Raw genomic sequence first — 17,925 nt, forward strand, 5'->3', positions numbered from 1 at the left:
GTACAATAGCTTTAACTACTACAATATGTATCTATTTTATTACAGTGTAATAAAATATTACACTGTATGAACTTAATAAAATGTACGAAGTAAGGTATTAATAAAGTAAAAAAATATTCAATTAATTTAGACATTTTCTGTTCAGTTTATTAAATTAATAAATTTTTCGTTACATATTTTTAATAAAAGTATTTGAAAGTAAAATATGAAATTAAAGTGATTTCAGTAATAACACTAGTTTTTAACCATAACATTTAGCATCTCTAATTCAAAAAAATAAAAAATTGTATTATGTCCATAAAAAAATAGTTGTTTCATGTTAAAATTACATCTTAGTCGTTTTTAATTGTACACTTTTTAAAATGAAATAAATAAATTTCACAGCTGGTACAATTTTGTATAAAATTATTGTATTTTAGTGTTGAATTTTGAAAGTACAATTATAGTAGGTATCCTATATTTTATTTAATCCTCTTTAAAAACAGAATGATGTGTAGAATATAATGACTAATCGATTACCAGGTCTTAAAAATATCGTTTAAGTATACTAACAAATAGAAAAGTAAATTATAATTTTATTTTAATCCGTGTACTCTGCTCAATCATACTTACGTCACATTTATAACTCAAACAATTATTTTTAAAACATGGTTATCGATCAGTTTTTTGTTTACATTAAAATATGATGGCTCAATAAAGTAAAATTGCATTTGTATGTTATTAATTGACTATTTAAAATAATTTAATACAATAGTAATATAATTATACTTAATATAATTATATTTTATTTGAAACTTTTGAACAAAACAATTATTTTTAGACAAATTTATTAGTTTTTAAAGTACATGTATATACTTATGATTAATCATTTTGAGAAATTTGTTAAAAAATTAAATGTATTTGTACGTTATAAAATGCAATTTACTCGTAAAATGAATCATAATATGACTAAAAATTAAGATACTTACATCGATATATATCCCTCGTTGTTCGAATACTTGTATTTCTGGTTTGTTCTTTGGTAGGTACCTGAAGAACTCATCGCCATCTTTATACCACTTAACGGCGTACAAAGTCTCACCTTCCAGATCGTAGATGCATGTTAGTGTAGTGCTACTACCCAAAAGCGTGTGATTGTTGATTCGCACGTCTAACAATTTCACACTAATCACTAAAATACCTAAAAATAAAATAATGATTAATGTAATAAATAATTAATATAGTTTTTTTTATGTCTAAATTTATTCAATATATTTTTACTGATAGTAAAATTTATGAACGTCGAAATAAATGTACATAAAATAATAAGCGTATTTTGTAAAAGTCTTTATTATTTTAGCAAAAATAAAATTATCAGCATCCCATTAACATATTAGGTTGCACTTGTGTATAGGTATTTCTGAGAGTTATCAGAACAAGTGTTTTGAAAAAAAATGTTTATAATAAATAATAATATGTTAAGCCTCAGAGAATTGTAAACATTTCTAGTTGTAAATCGTTTAATTTACGTTTAATCTTCTATTTAACTAATGATCTTAAGTGCCAGGGCCAGTCTAGTGCCATTTAATATGAATTTTATTATATAAACTATAGTCTAAATACATCTAGTATAATATTATATTACTATGTTGAACAATTAAATATATATGAATCATTTTGTTGACAATGATTACATGCTCGTACAAGGCTTTCATCACTACAAACTTTTGATTAATTTCCGACTTTTACTTCATAGCATTTTGGTGCGCTATACAAATACATCATTTCACTGCAAACCAATTACGCAAGTTCATTTTAAGATTTACCCGTACCCTAACAGACCTTTTTATATGAACTCATTTCTGTGATAAGTCCGTATAAGAGTGTGTTTGAAGTTTTCTTCAATGCCTTAATTTTAAATCAATCAAAAGCCATCATCAGTTTCACACTTATGTTATGTGAAATCACGTATACTTATATTTTTATTGGAAAGCAATAATATTATAGATATTATCGTAATTGTACTTGTACGGATACACACCAAGTACTTGAGGGCTGAGGCATCAGATGTAGTTTTCATTGCTGATTGATATAACATTCATAACAAATAACTGCCAATAGCATTTGGCATTTACCAAGTCTGGTCGGTGTTTTGTAAAATGGTGTATGTTTTTCATTTGTTTCTTGGTATATTTCTATTGACAACTAAACACAGTACTGCCTGAATAATAAATACTAACGCATTTTCTCATATTCTTTTAAGTATTTTTTTTTCTTATAAAACCTTATTTAACAAATTAAATACTAATTTTTTGATGGGGAAAATGTTATAAAAACGCGTTTCTAAAAGACATGATTATTAAGTGTTTAAAATTATGTAAGTTTTGTGAACTCGGAAGTACCTATATTGCATAACAAGAACGCTTTGTTATTTTTTCCATAACTTTCACTGCCCTTTAATTTAAATACATTTATAAATACTTCATGTTTTTTTAAACTACATTTTATCATTACTAGCAATATTTTAATATAACATAACTATTATAATATTTAATAATCATTTTTATATTTACTGCTTACTTATCTTTTCCAAATTAAGTAACTACCCATTTGCATTGTTCTTACTTATTTAAATATAATTCATAAACTGTGTTATTGTTTGATTTATAACTAGACGCTTTTAAAACAATTATATTAAATTACAATAAGATTGAGAAAAATGTAAAAACCAAACCATGTTTAACACTTCGCTTTTAACGTTGGTCAAAACACTAGTTTCCCGGTAATCATATTTAAGCCATATAAGTTATAAAATAACTTAAGGAAAATTATGTGCAATGTTAATAATTACTTTACTTTTTTTTTATGTCATGTACAGATTTGTTTCATCAAATACCTTAAAATGAGAAAAAAACATTTTTTATAACTTGAAAAAATAATTTTCAAAAAATAAAATTTAGCAGTGTATAACATGCCCTTAATTATTATTTTTTAAGTTAAGAAAGTTGTTTTCAAGTTGTATCCATACATTATAATTAAGTATGAAAAATAATAAATAATCACACCAACAGGGTTTAGTTAGAAGTTATAAACTCAATAGTTAAAGCTTAAAACATTTAATGATATCACTGGCTACTAAGTGTTATCACGAGAATGAAGTATTTAAGTGTACTTGTAAAATTAATACATTTTACACGATCGAACGACACTTTATCGTATCAACTATCAAAGAAATGCATTGTTTAATTAAACCAATGCAATATGTATGATGTATTTTTATTTTTATGTTCTCTGAGCAGTGTAAGCGAAGCTATATTTTGAGATACAACGTCGGAAGAGATATATTATGAACCAACACTCATCAAGTTATTAATATCGATCAAATGACACGCATGTCAAAAGAATGTGTACGGTGTGTATTATGTTCAAGTAGTATCGGTGTATAAACTATACAGACGTGCATTTCAATTACAGTAAATGTGTAAATAAAGACAAAGTATAAACACAACACAAATGCAGGACTTCAATAAAACTGTTTTTGTAGGTACTAGGTAGTTAAGTATTCACGGTATGCGCATTTTGCATTCGATATCGGATAAGCGAGGGACGTTTAAATTGTCAATATTGCGCATCCGACTGACAACGTCGGCGTTGTGTATTTATTCTGTACGATTCACTCTTAAAAATCACAAATTATATAAAAACACTGTTTGCACAAACCTTTGAACACAGCAGACGAACGACAGATTCTCTTGTGATTTTCCGTGTGTAATTTAATTGTAAAGCGCTTCACACGTAGACCAAACGCACACCAAACACGGTTGGGTTTTGTGTTTTCACTAATGTTATAAACTACGTGTATGGAATCCTGATAAATCTCAAGTATGGGGAAAATGACTAATTCCCATAGCCTTAACCTATGGGGATGTGGAAAAAATGTTACTTCAATTTGTATTAGCAAATATAACAAAAATGATGGAAAAAGTAAAAATAAAACATTCATGTAATACGAGTATAACAAATGAAAAGCATCAACACTCGTATAATACCAACAGCATATTCCAGCAAAAAGGTTAACTTTCGGCAAATATTATATTGAAAGACGATATCTTGGTAGTAGTCAACGAGTATATTGTTTTTTCTCTAAAAATTTGAATTAAAAAACAAGATTTTGAAGTTAAATCATTTGCTAAGTAGGCTTGCCATATATTAAAACGAATGGCAGGGCTTAATTAAGCCATAATTAAAAAACGGTAAATCACTTAAATAATAAAATAAAGTACCGATTACAGGTTAGATTTAAAAATTGGATTTTAACACGGCTTTTTTGAAATTCTCATCTTGTATATTTAAAAAAAAAACATATTTGGTCATTCGTGTAAAATAATTAATGATGTTTGAACGAAAACAATTTTTTTGGTCGACTATTTCAAAAATAGTAAGCGTAAATTAAACGTCATAGCAATAGTTTACTTTTTACTCATAACTTAATCACGATTTGTCTTATTATAATGTCTCGTTTTAAGAAAACATTTTTTAACTTCATGAAAAATAAATTTGAGTGAACTTTGTGTTTTTAACTTTAAACAAAGAATCACTATCATAAAATATTATAAAAAAATGCCACAACTTGTGCAAAGATAAAAAATGGTCATTTGTATACCTATTACCTACTTACAAAGTAACAGGCTTCAAAATGAAAAAAAAAGATCTCTGTTATAATTTATAATAAAACCTTTGGGCCTACAGTGGAGCTAGACTAACCAGTTAAATACTAACTTTTTGATCTAGAACGTTCCAAAATAATTATATTTTTTAATATGTCAAAATACAAACAGTTTATTTTAGTGTTATAAAAAATATTTTTTTTAACTAAAGATAAAAATATATTTATTTTTTAACACAATCTGAACCCCTATTATTTACGTAGTATCAATTTGTATGAATTTATTTGAGTGTGCCCTTACCCAATACATAGTATATAATTATATATGTTCACATTTTTTTAGGTAGAAACATTTTGAACGCCCCTCAAATAAGCGGACCTTGTGCAAAGTCGGGCAGATAACTTTTGCTTCGCAATGCTTCAACCTCACCGAGTTCGATACATATACCACTGCGTCACACAAGTTCAAATTAAAGTTAACAAATTTGTTAAGGGTCAATTACCGAACTCTTTAAATTGGCTGCAATAAAAACAAGTAAACTTCTTATTTTAGTAAGCAAGGTGTCATTTTCATCAAATATCTTTAAATTAAATGTATATTTACGAATTGTATCTAAAATTCTAAGTACTATTAAAAAAAAATTGTTCAGTATCAATATTTTTCACCATTGTTAAAATTCACATTAAAAACTCATTACCCTTAGAATCAAAGCATGGAGAGAATCTTTTTTGAGAAAAGGAACACCGGTACAAAAAATAACAAATCTCTGTTGTAATACTAATATCTTTTTAGCTTTTCCTCGTCGAAGCCAAATCAATATTTTTCTATGTCATCCGTATTTTGCGATTTTTATGGGTTACTAAGAACTCTAGGGACAATTATTTTTGTAGAGGAATTCTAAAAATGTTCATTATTCACGATTTAAGGCAGACATTTTTCTCGTATGCTTTCTTTAGTTACGCTTCTATTTCCCTTGCCATGCTTTCTTATGTACTATTATTTATTTGGCATTTCATTTCAGATCACGAAATAGTATTATCTTCAATATTACCGACACACAGTTATTGAAAAACCGGAACACACAATAACTATAAATACAATTTTCCTAAGGTACATAATACCACCCAACCCTCCTTTATTTTTTAGATCCCTACCAACAAATGATACACGATTTACAATTTACATGACATTTATTTCAAATCCTAAACCTTTATTTTTATTACATATTACGTTAATGTAACTCCTTTAATACTTATCTACAATTGAAATATCAATATAAAATAATAATAACAAAGTATAATAGAATTGATCTATATTTCTTTCTATTAGTTAATAATTTGATAAAATATTTTTGCTGTACAAATAATTTTCATATTAGTAGGTCATGACTGTTGGAAATTCTCATTCAGAAAACTATTTTTTTCAAACACAAAAATGTTTTACCTTCGGTGCTGGGCTAAGATGATACAGGTTTCATTATTATGTAGTCAATATTGACAATACTCGTCATCATTGCAGTCGGTTCATTAGTAGCATAGTTTGTGGTAAATATTGGAATATAGAATGAATAGTTATTACGCGAAGAAAAAGATGAAACTTTAAAATTAATGCAACTAAGGAGATATAGTGAGTTTATTTTACCTAAAGAGTAACTTACTAAGAAAACCTATATTTGCTTTGACTGTTATATCTGCTAGCGAGGACAATTGCAAAGTAGAAATAACAGGAAAGAAGAATAGTCATGTAACAGGTGATCAATTTTTAATTTATATTCAGCAAATATAAAAATGTATGGTGAACACGCTTTAAAATATAACTATGATTAATAGTTAAAAATATATACCATTGGTACTTTGGTGGGTCAAAAGTTGAAAAAGGTAAATTAGTAAATTAATAAATAACTATTTTCATTGGAAGGGGTAGAATTTTTTTCTAGAGTTCAACATTTTTAGAGTAGTTTTAGGGTTCAAGGTCTTATAATAAGACTGAAGGTAGAATTAAAGTAAAACTATAGCATACACAATTATCTCAAACATCCGCTGTCAACATTTGTTGTTTATTTAGAGAAACAACTCGTTTATTATTCTCTTAAAATTATTTTAAGGAAACACGTATAACATATTGCTATTGTACAGGTGACTATTAGGAGTGAACTGTGGTCAGTGGTTTTGTGCTTTATTGTAGACAGAGGAACGTCGTTTAACGAAATTAATGGACAATACCTCTCTTAAGAATTCGCCATTAAGAGACATATTCAAGAGTTCTAACCGTCTTGAAACCTATTGTGAAAATGTTGTGTATTATTTAGGAAAAATGCAAAATGTTTAAGAAAAAATAACTGAAATAAACTTTAACTAACGGCTTTAGTAAAATGGTTTTTTTTAGTAACGTATCGTACTAATGCATTGTTACTATGTTGATACACTATAACAATAAAGAGTAATATAGTCGTAGAATAAAAATAAGTTAATGGATCTTAAATAAATTTCAGAAACTCAATTAAATTATTGCCAGTAAACTTTATGAGTAAAATTCAGAAGTGTGGAATCGAATAATGTACTGAAATAAATGTTTTAGATTGCATATTAAGCAGAGAGCTTATTTTAAGCTTCAATTATTTCTTTTATTATTTGTCTGCTTAAAAATAACAATAATGTTATAATTCAATATCTGAGCTTACGAATTCCTATAAGGTACGTTCGATCCTCCACTGATTTGCGAGTTTATTGAGGTATTGCAAACGTCCAGTATTATTTATACGGTAATTAACGCATAGGAAATTTTTGTTGAAGTTACTAAGGCAACAAGCTATTATAGAAATTTACGTTGTATTAAATAATACGAATTCTACTCATAGTTTAAAATTTAAGTTTACAACATAGTTTCAAATCAGTTCTACATAACTCTCGATAAATATAATGACCAACGACCGTGGAAATACAATAAAAAATAATATCAAAAAGAGACCGGTCACTGATTTATCATTACAGAAATCCAAAAATAAAAATGAACACTCTACATTGATACAAAAACCACCATTAGAAAAGGATACTCAACGAATAAACCAAATTAATAGTAATAGACCGGAAACAGTGAAGCCAGGTGAACTAATAATAAGTGATAGTTTTAAAAACGAAAAATTTGACCTAACGTCAGTGGTGACGAGAAAAAAGCAACACAATCATGACGAAGATTCTAGGTTGACTAGTGAAAATTATTTACAACTATTTTACCAAAGACTTATGAAAGAGTACCAGTCTTATTTGGATTCAGAATATCCAATCAGTATGACTTTATCCGCGGATGTTGTAATGGAACTAGGAAAAAACATACTGAATACAATTCAAGTAATTATAAAATATTGATTTGAACCATGAATTGTGTAAAATATTAAGACATTTATTGAATTTTAATGCAAAATTTAGTTGAAGTTTTCAAAAAAATTAAATTTAAAATCGTTTTTTTTTTTGGTATTACGATAAATATTATTTTATTCTATTTTTTAATTTCGCAACTCTTCATAAAATTACACTAATAAGCACCTAGTTTAGTTTTCAAAATACTTGAGTATTATATTAATACATTATTCAGATATTTAACGTTTACACTAGCCAACTGTTTGTTTGTAATCAATTTTTGTAAATTATTGTCATTGACCCTTTTTAGTGTATTTGAATTTTAATGTGAAGCTAACCAAGTTATAAATGTAAAACAGCGTTGTGTTTTTTTATTGACTTCAAAAATGACTGTTATGGTTTTGAGCTAGAACCCCAAGTCTTACGATAAGTAAAACACTAGTATAACATAGAATTTTTGATAAATTAAAATATATTCTATTATTACAGTGTCTGAATACCAAAATACCTGATACTAGAATCTTAATTTACATTGTTCAGACGAAATATGACCCAACTAAGCAGTCTACTATAAAACCCAGCAAGGCGTGTCCTCTTGACAAGAACGCCGACTTGTAATGATCAACGGGATATACCGTTAGTGTTAATTATATTAAAATATTAGGGTGAAAATAACCTTGTCTAAAACTAAGAGCCCTATGTCAAATCTATGATTTAAAATTAAGATATAATATTTTTAGGATTTAAGTGAATGTGCAATTATATCATTTTATAGACATTAAATTTGAATTAAAACACTAAACACCAATAATTAAATTATGATATATTATTTTAAAATTAAATTAATGGTTTATAAAATATTTAAATGTTTTTTTTTTCAATAATTTGTTTATTAAACAATAAATTTAATTAATACGAGTAATTATTTTCCTATTGTAATATACTGTAATTTACCTATTTAAAGTTATTTAAAACAAATTATTTAATTTTACTAATAAAATTATAAGCGTCAATAAGTAAAAACTGTGAGTCTTATTTTCTAAACGTTATTCATATAAAAAAATCAGCTTATTCGTAGAACAATAATTTAAACAAATATCAATGAAATTTCATTTCTTATAAAATGTCCTATAATGTCCTATACTGGAAAAAGAAAGTAAATACACAGACTTTTATATTTTTACATCATGTAGTAAATAATTTAGTTAAACACAAAGTATAATAATAGTACTATGAACATTTCCATGTACTTATACCTTATTTCCCTACCAAAAAAGTATGTACACATAACAGTGATGGTTTTATTTACATTAATACTTTTCATTATATTCAACGAAACAATAACAATCGAAGTTCGACGATAATGAGTTTTTATAAGATAAAATTATAATTCTTAAATTACTAAAGTGTATTGGATATCGTTTGTAGAACTGATATAAACCCACAAACTAATAAACAACGAAATAATAAACATACTTTGAATTTTTTTTTACATTCCTGTTAAAATTAATATTGAACGAAGTGGAATAAAGGTGGTGATAGATTATAAAGGAATTTTTCATAAAGCATATTGAGTGGAACAATTAAAAACGCTGCATTTTTGTGCGATGTAAAATTATTTTTAATACACACAAGTATTTTTTACCAGCACCAAAGAACAATATGATTATGAAATACTAATAGACACAGTACTATACGATATTGTTTATTATAATTTGGAAAAATATAAATAGATATATAATATACAATTAAGTTAGTTCTGCATTTTAATTTTTATTTCTTGGAAATGTTATAAACAAATATTTTTGGTTTCACTAATAGATAAGCTATATTTTGTTGTACATTTTCTAATAAATAACAATTCAAAATTATAATTATTAAAATATTTTTAAAATAAAAAAAAATTAATGATAAGATAAGCATCAAGTATTTTAAAATTAATATATACGGTGTCTAAGCTAATACATTTTAATAAAAACTATTTCATTATTGTATTTCAACATACATTGTTTTTTTGATATTATTTATTTATTCGACAGCGTTTTTAAAATATAGTTTTTAATATCGATTAGTAGAAATTATAATGCCACTGCTTGTTTAAAAGTAAACTAAAGCATAGATAGTAGATACGTGTCATCCTTAATTCTATTCAATTAATTTTTAATCAAATAATGGGACCTGGGAAGATGATGCATTAATATTCAATACAATAGGACAGAACAGGCTTCCAGGAATTGCGGACGGGTATGCAGTAGTGGTGTAATCTAACAGTAGGGAATTTATGTATACAGAGTAATAACGATAACATTTAACTAATGTAGCTAATAAACAATGACAAACAACTAGCAGAATACTTTTAAAACTTTAAGTTAAGCTATCGATTAGACAGGGTCGAAAATGTGTGCTATGCTTTACAAAAGCTTAACCGATCTTTATAGCTGTCTAGAAGACCAAAAATAATGTATTAAATAGCATACGCATTGTAAAACCAACTTGGACTTATCTGTGATTATTGAATAGAAATTAGTCTATCGGAATGACATTTGAACAAGTTTAAGGACAAAATATAAAGAAAATCGTTTACCTTTTAATACCTAAGCTAACTGTGTACAAATTAAAATATACATTTTTTTGTGATTAGATTGATATTTGTCTAATAAATGTATCAAATATGTGATTAACCTAAATCTGTTGTTTCTATCTGTATTTTCTATACGTATAAACTTATATATATTTATTCTATTATCGGTTCTATGTAATTTTACATGAGAATTCCTTCTATATTATAGTTAATGCTTTACGATAAAATTATTAGGATTGTATTAGAAATAATGTTATAGCACTGGAATCAATACAAAGCTTGTATAAAACTCGCCTTCAGCTCATAAAATATTATAGACAATCATACATACTGTGGCTGTATACAAATTACAAAATAAATCTTAATAAGCCCATAGCTTCAGATTCTTTTTTTAACTAAAGAGTTCGCCTTGTCACTGCAACCAAACTTCTTTATTTTTCACTACCCTTTTTATTGTCTCGTAACTTGGTAGAGATATACTTTTTTCTAGGTTATTTTCTTTCTCAAATACACATAATGAAAATGAAGTGGCCCATTCTTGCTTTCTGCACGACATAGTATTTTCTATGAGTTAGGCGTTTCTAGCCTAATCTCAAACCTCAACATGTTAACCAGAGCTTGGGCCATGAACTTAATTTTATTTACTTCATGGTATTAACTGAAAATTATTGTAGGCGTATAAAATATATGGTTATTATAAAAGTGAATATAATAATATTCCGTTAAGTAGCGATGTTTAAAATATAACTTAATCAACTTGAACTTTCTTTTTATCAGAGATAAAATATTTTTATATCAGATATTATTAGTGCGTTATTTAAAAATTCTTGAGCTTGGCATTTTGTTTTCCCATGCTTTTCTATTTATACTTCGATTTTAAAAAACAAGTTTTTGTACTAAGTACTTAACTGTTCACAGGTATACAACCGAACATTAATTTAACCAAAGAAACGTAGATTTCTATCTGTTTACTAATCTTCCTAAATCTTACTAATGTTTTAGACAAAAAGAATATTTACAGTGCACGGATATTATCCAATAATCTCATCAGAACTGAAAAAGAGAGGTTGGATTGAAAAAAGAAATCCAAAATGCATGCCTTTGAACTATGAACATTTTATAACAGCTACAAGTAAATTATGTTTTTTCATAAACTATGAAGGTAAACCTATGTATTTTGGACTAGAGCAAATTATTGAAAAATCAGCCAAATGATTAAAAAGTTATATTGGATCCATAAGACAACGTACCATAGTAAAATCTTACTTTTTCGGCTCACAGCGAAGTTAATTTAATAATGTTGTATTGTAAATTAAAGAACTTTCGTTTTATAAGACGAGTGTACTTATCTGCTTTAAGTGTGAAACGCTTTTACATAATTATTATTATTCGCTAAGAACCTAAACTTAACAGACACAAACCACATGCTTAGCTTACAATAGTTGCTGACTGTTCCCAATCTAATAAGAACACATTTAGCAAACTTTCTACTAAGCTTAAAAGTATATCAACACGTGTGAACAAATTTTCAACAAATTGTGAGCTCAAAATAAAAAAGCTTTAATTAGTAAAAAACACTTTTTCGTTTTTTCAGCAACAACATTAATATATTATACATAATTATATATTATTTGTATTGTAACTCCAATAGTTTTAGCAAGTTATAGCATATTCAAAACCGGTCGAATTATAGTCTTAAACAATTTAATAAATATAATAGTTAGTAAATATTGTGAATTTGTGATAAATATTTAATACAATACATTTAAAGATGAATTGCGTCTTCCCTATAGTTACAAACTACAACATAGAAACTTGAATTTATGGATAATTTAGTTTTCAGTGTCGTATAAAAATGCTTAAAAAATAAAATCTTTAGTTTAGGAAGTGATTTGTCGTATGACGAAAATGGAAAAAAACACTCTCCCGAAAATATAAAAGTAAACGTAAATAATATGTTGTTCCAAACGCACTAATTGTTTTTATGTATTTTCTTATAATATTTGAGAATATGAAATATTCTGTTAATATTATGTTAATATTAAAATACAAATTCCATCAATATAATTTCTAGTTTTAATATTTACACGAATAAAAAACATTACAACATTAATGTATTCAGTTAAAAATCAGTAATTAATAATTTTAGCCAGTCGTGTTATGTATGTGGACTCACCACCTCTGTTATCGACGGAGACCACAGAAGCCATGGTGTTAGAAAATTTAGAAAATACACAAACGTGGTTAACAATAAAAGATGTTAGACCAAATTATATTTTTACGACCAAAAAGAAATGTGTAGATTTGAACAATATAAGTGATACAACGACTTTAAGCCAGATAGAAAAGTTAACATATTGCACTAAAGTATTTAAAAATAATATTATGAAAATTTCGTTTAATTGTAAGTCAGCTTCCCATTTAGAACGGCTTGACAAACATCATGACAACATTATCAAAACGGAGTGCCATTAATTATCCGAGATCTTACAATATATCGGACCGTGATAAATTGAATGATTTTATTAGGGACTATAGACTCACAGCAATTGTGGGGTCGTTGAATAACATTCTCCAATTGAAAGCAACGGAGAACCCTGTGTTTACCCAAAATGGAACAGTTAGTTATAAAAACCACACGTTAATTAAATAAATTTAGGATAAATAAAATAACCATGTTTGTAGTAATGGATTCTTGTAAAAATTATTTATATTACAGTTTAGTTCTCTTTGTATATTTTTTGAATTTATATAGATTCCTTATGAAATGATTGATTTTATTGAACAACGCAGTTGGGAATTTCTGAACGCTCATCGTCTGAACAAACCAAGTGAAATTCCATGGTCTACATATGAACTAGAAGAACGTTGGAAACAATTTATGATTTGGTACTACAAAATGTTTGAAGAAAACGCTACCATACGACTTTCCAACGCATTTCAAATCAATGTAGGTACGTTGATGTAGACAATTTATAAACATATACATACCACTTAAAACAAATTCAGGATACTTACGAGCGGTGTACGTACTTAATGCAGAAACTCAAGCCTTATTCGCCACAGTTTAACATTGACGGTAATACCAATCTATGGATTATAAAACCAGTGTCGAGCTGTTCTGGTTACGGGATAAAGTTGGAAAGAAATATTGCTCATATTTTGAGGCTAGCATGTCAAAAGTCCATGTACACAATTCAAAAATATATAGGTACAATACCATCTAATATTCTAAATTCGATAGGTACTATGCCATAATTACTTAACTGATAATTTACGGAATTCTTTTATTACTGATCGTATTACAGATTAATGTTTAAATTGAAATTGTTGTTAAAAATTAATCCTGCGTCAAATCAATTTAATGTATATATATGAGTATGAGGAAATAGAGCATTATTTTTAAAAATTACACAAAGTAACAATGTTCAACAACACAGATTTAAAGTTATTTTTGAGCCAAACCATAATAACCTCTGTCAAACTATTATACTTTAAGCATTTGTGCGCTACATAACTTTAAATATTTTAAGAAAAATCGAACTTTTTTACATTCATATCTCAAAAGTGGTATTCTTACTTTTTTTAAACATGCACTGACAAATCATTTTATATCACCATTAGAGAAGTCGTAAAAAGTTCTATTTATTTTTTTCCAAATTATCAAATTTAATTTTGTATGATTTATTAAATACATTTTATTTCATTATAAAATGTGGGGAATCTATTGAAATCAGTAAACATTTTTCGTTTAAAAATAAAAAAATTGTAGTGCGTCGGCTTCTTGCCCAAAATTTATTAGCGGCAAAAAGTTGATTATTCAGAAACTGACTTAAGTTTTTTAAGTATTGATTTTTTGGTTTTAACCCTACAGAATTTTCAATTTTCAAGGTATTCACGTATTTTTTTTTATGAAACCTGGTATTATATTACTGTATTCAAAAATATTGGTTTTTTTTCATTAATTTGTACATAACACTTCAATAATATAATATAACATAGTTTTTTTTTATCATTTAATGTTTTATGTTAACCGTTAATGAATTCTTCTAAATAGAAAAACGATGATTTCTATTGGTATTAACTGTAAAAAATTTTATCGGTTAAATCCGCGCCTATAATGAATTTTGACAACTTATTGTGTGCTGTAAAACATAATAATAGACCATCACTATTGGACCGATAATTAGTCTTAGATATCACTGCTACGGGCCCGTAGCAATCAAAAATGTGTTATTTCAATTTAGCCAAAACTCACAAAACAAATTGTCCATTAATGAGTTCTCCTTTTATCGATTTCTTATATTAGCCGTTAGTTAAAATTTGAAATTATTAATAAAAAGTCATTTAGTGTGGGAAATTCACTATGAACTCCTCTAGTCAATCAAAAGAAAATGATGTTTTATACTAGATGGCACCATAAAAAAAAATGGCCAATTCGCCGTTAATGAATTTTGGCAAGAAGCCGACAAATGCATACACACGGGTGTAGGTTATAGTGTTTAAATAAAAAATAAATGTATAAAAGTAGAATGGTATAGAATATTATGTTATATTCAAAATTGTGAAACTGAGAAACTAAACGGTACCTACATATATACTCCATTAATTTATAAAAAATAAAAATAATCTTTATACACGAATCTTGTAGAAAACCCGTTGCTGATTTTTAATGTGAAAGTAGATTTGCGGCAATACTTTTTGGTTACCAATTTCAACGAAAGGAAGTTATGGATGTACAAGTAAAACTAATCAAATTACTATTTTATAATTAAGTACCGATTAAAAAAAAAATATTACTTTGAATTAATCGATTAATGTTTAATGTCATGTGAAAACTTCATTCTAGAGAAGGTTATGTGCGATTCTGTTCTAAAGAGTATTCAGTTTTAGACTTAAGTGAAAACATACATCTCAGTAACGTCCGGATTCAATCCAAGTACAGAAAATATCGATCTACTTCCGTTCCGGACGAATGTATGTGGAGTTTCGGACAGTTTCAACAATACCTGACGTCAATTAACAACGGTAACAAATGGGATAAGATGATATATCCAAAAATGTGCGAAACAATCGTATCGGTTATTCAAAATTCAAATCAGACTATCAGTAAACGGTTTTCGTTCCAACTGTTGGGAGCGGATTTTGTGTTGAACAAATATCTTGAGCCTTGGTTAATAGAAATAAACAGCAGTCCCGGTTTAAATCCGACTACAAGTATAATAGCTAAAATCGTCACTATGCTACTGAAGGATACAGTGAAAGGTTTGTTGAACAAATGAACACATAGCATGGTATTAAAAAGGGTTAGAAGTTAGAACTGAAATCAGGATTTCCAAATCTTATAATCGGATTTTGGAAATCTGAATACATAGATATTTATATATTTTTATGTATAGTTTTTTTACTATTCGCAGCCTCTTTTTATGATTATTTTTATATTTATTTTTACAAAAATTAAGTTATGATTTTTTAACTATTAAGCGACAGCTACTATTTATAAAACATAATTAATAAAACCAAAACTGGTGGACTGCCCGAAACTTTTGCTCCACCAACATGTTGTTTTCGGAGGACGACTGCACTTCTGTGCCTTTTCCAAGTCTCGACTATGCTTATTACTATACAACAGTCAGTTCAAAACGATAAAACCCCAAATGAATAATATTTTATATAATATTGTTTGATTTATATAATAAATAAAATTACAGTTACAATAGATCACCAGCATAATCCAAACGCACAAACCGGATTGTTTGAAAACGTTTTCACCGAAAAAATTGGGAAATTCGCAAGTGGAAATGATAATATTAACTATTAATAGTAATAGTTATTACTAGTACCAGCCATCAAAAAAATATTTTTAAAAAATCACACCTACATCAATTTCAAAAGATAAAACTGAAAAATTATTTCAAAATTGAATTAAAAATAAAGCACACTTTCAAAAGCAAATGACTGCATAATTACTTTCACTGTACACTATTGAAATATTACTAACTGCTTTTGATATTTGTATATAATATTTTCGGAGGTGTGAAATATTAATAATAACCAAGATTTAAAAGTTTCGAGGTCTCAACCTAAACTAGCTTATATTAAATTTAGAAATAAATGTATAAAACCAAATAAAAGTTTTAATTAGAAAATAATGAAGAAACAATTCACATCTCCTAGAAGAAATATTTAATTTTCATAGTGATTAATGGTAAAACTTAATATAGCCTTTTTTTAGTATATATTATAATTATATTTATTACTATGTGTTATAATTTCTAAATACGAGTTCTCAAATATTTTTTATTTGATTCTTTAAATGTTTTCCGTTTTCAAAATATTTATAGTTTTTTTTCTAAGCTTTTCAACAAAATATACAATTTTTCTCCGCGTTCATTTTAATAACCATACTGAGGGATTATTATATTCTGGTTTTCCACTATATTTTATGACAAACAAAATCTGAGAGCACAGTTTTTTATCACTTTTTAAAGAAGTACTTAATTTGAATTCATTAAAATATATTTGTCATAAAAAATACCCAAGCATAAACACCGGAAAACGAAACATTCTATATTTCTTTTTTGGGGGTAGACGATATTTTAATTACATTATGTTCAATGACTGTCTATAAGAACATTAAACATTGTAATTATTGGTACTGACGAAAGCTCTTTTTGGTTTTTTTTTAGGCGACGGATTGTTTTAATTTCTTTCGTAATGACTTTTAAATGTTTAAACACAGCCACTGGAAAAGAAACCATCTCTGTTCTCATTAGAATCGCACTGGCATCATAACATTATTCCAATGTTCTAGTTTTATATAAGTTGGGCACTACGCAAATATTATAAAAACGAGTAATTAACTTGAAACGACAGCGGGCGATAAGTATTATACGTTCATTAACTTTGTCCGCGGTGAATAACATTCATACAGTTTTAGGTGGTATTTTACAATTATTTACTGAACTGTCCATACTCAATGGTAACGCGTATCATTTGTCTCATGAAAACTGTAGGTTGGTTTAGGATAGGTTAACCTATTACAGGTACGAACTTACATTAAACTATCTTTTACGAATGCTGGCGTTTGACCTTGAATATGCCTCGCTTTCTGCCTTGTCTGTTGGCAGTAGTGCTCATTTTGCGTAACCTTTAATACCGTGTTTTTTGTATTTCTACGCTTTTTTTGTAACCCCTGACGAGATTTTACTGCTACAGTCAAGCACCAGTTTTGGTAAAAGATACTTTAATTATCAAAACATCAAAACGATGATTATTATTATTTTTTCAGTTATTTTTGCTATCGGATATTATTTTGTCGGGTATTTCTTCTTACGAGTAT

The 17,925-nt window shown here is 27.1% G+C and overlaps 1 protein-coding gene across 1 annotated transcript in view; it reads right to left on the reverse strand.

Moving 5' to 3' along the window:
• LOC126835600 (uncharacterized) overlaps positions 1-17,925 on the reverse strand; it is a 52,264-nt gene that overhangs the window by 19,928 nt on the left and 14,411 nt on the right. Inside the window, exon 2 of the mRNA XM_050568281.1 lies at positions 969-1,180. Coding sequence (XP_050424238.1) covers positions 969-1,180 — 212 coding nt within the window. The remainder of the gene's footprint in view (positions 1-968; positions 1,181-17,925) is intronic.

This window comes from Adelges cooleyi, unplaced genomic scaffold (assembly GCF_023614345.1).
Source record: "Adelges cooleyi isolate 19-005CV unplaced genomic scaffold, UGA_ACOO_1.1 ACOO_flye_CR_arks_rails_tigmint_CR_PRNA_23, whole genome shotgun sequence".
Classification (NCBI taxonomy): domain Eukaryota; kingdom Metazoa; phylum Arthropoda; class Insecta; order Hemiptera; family Adelgidae; genus Adelges; species Adelges cooleyi.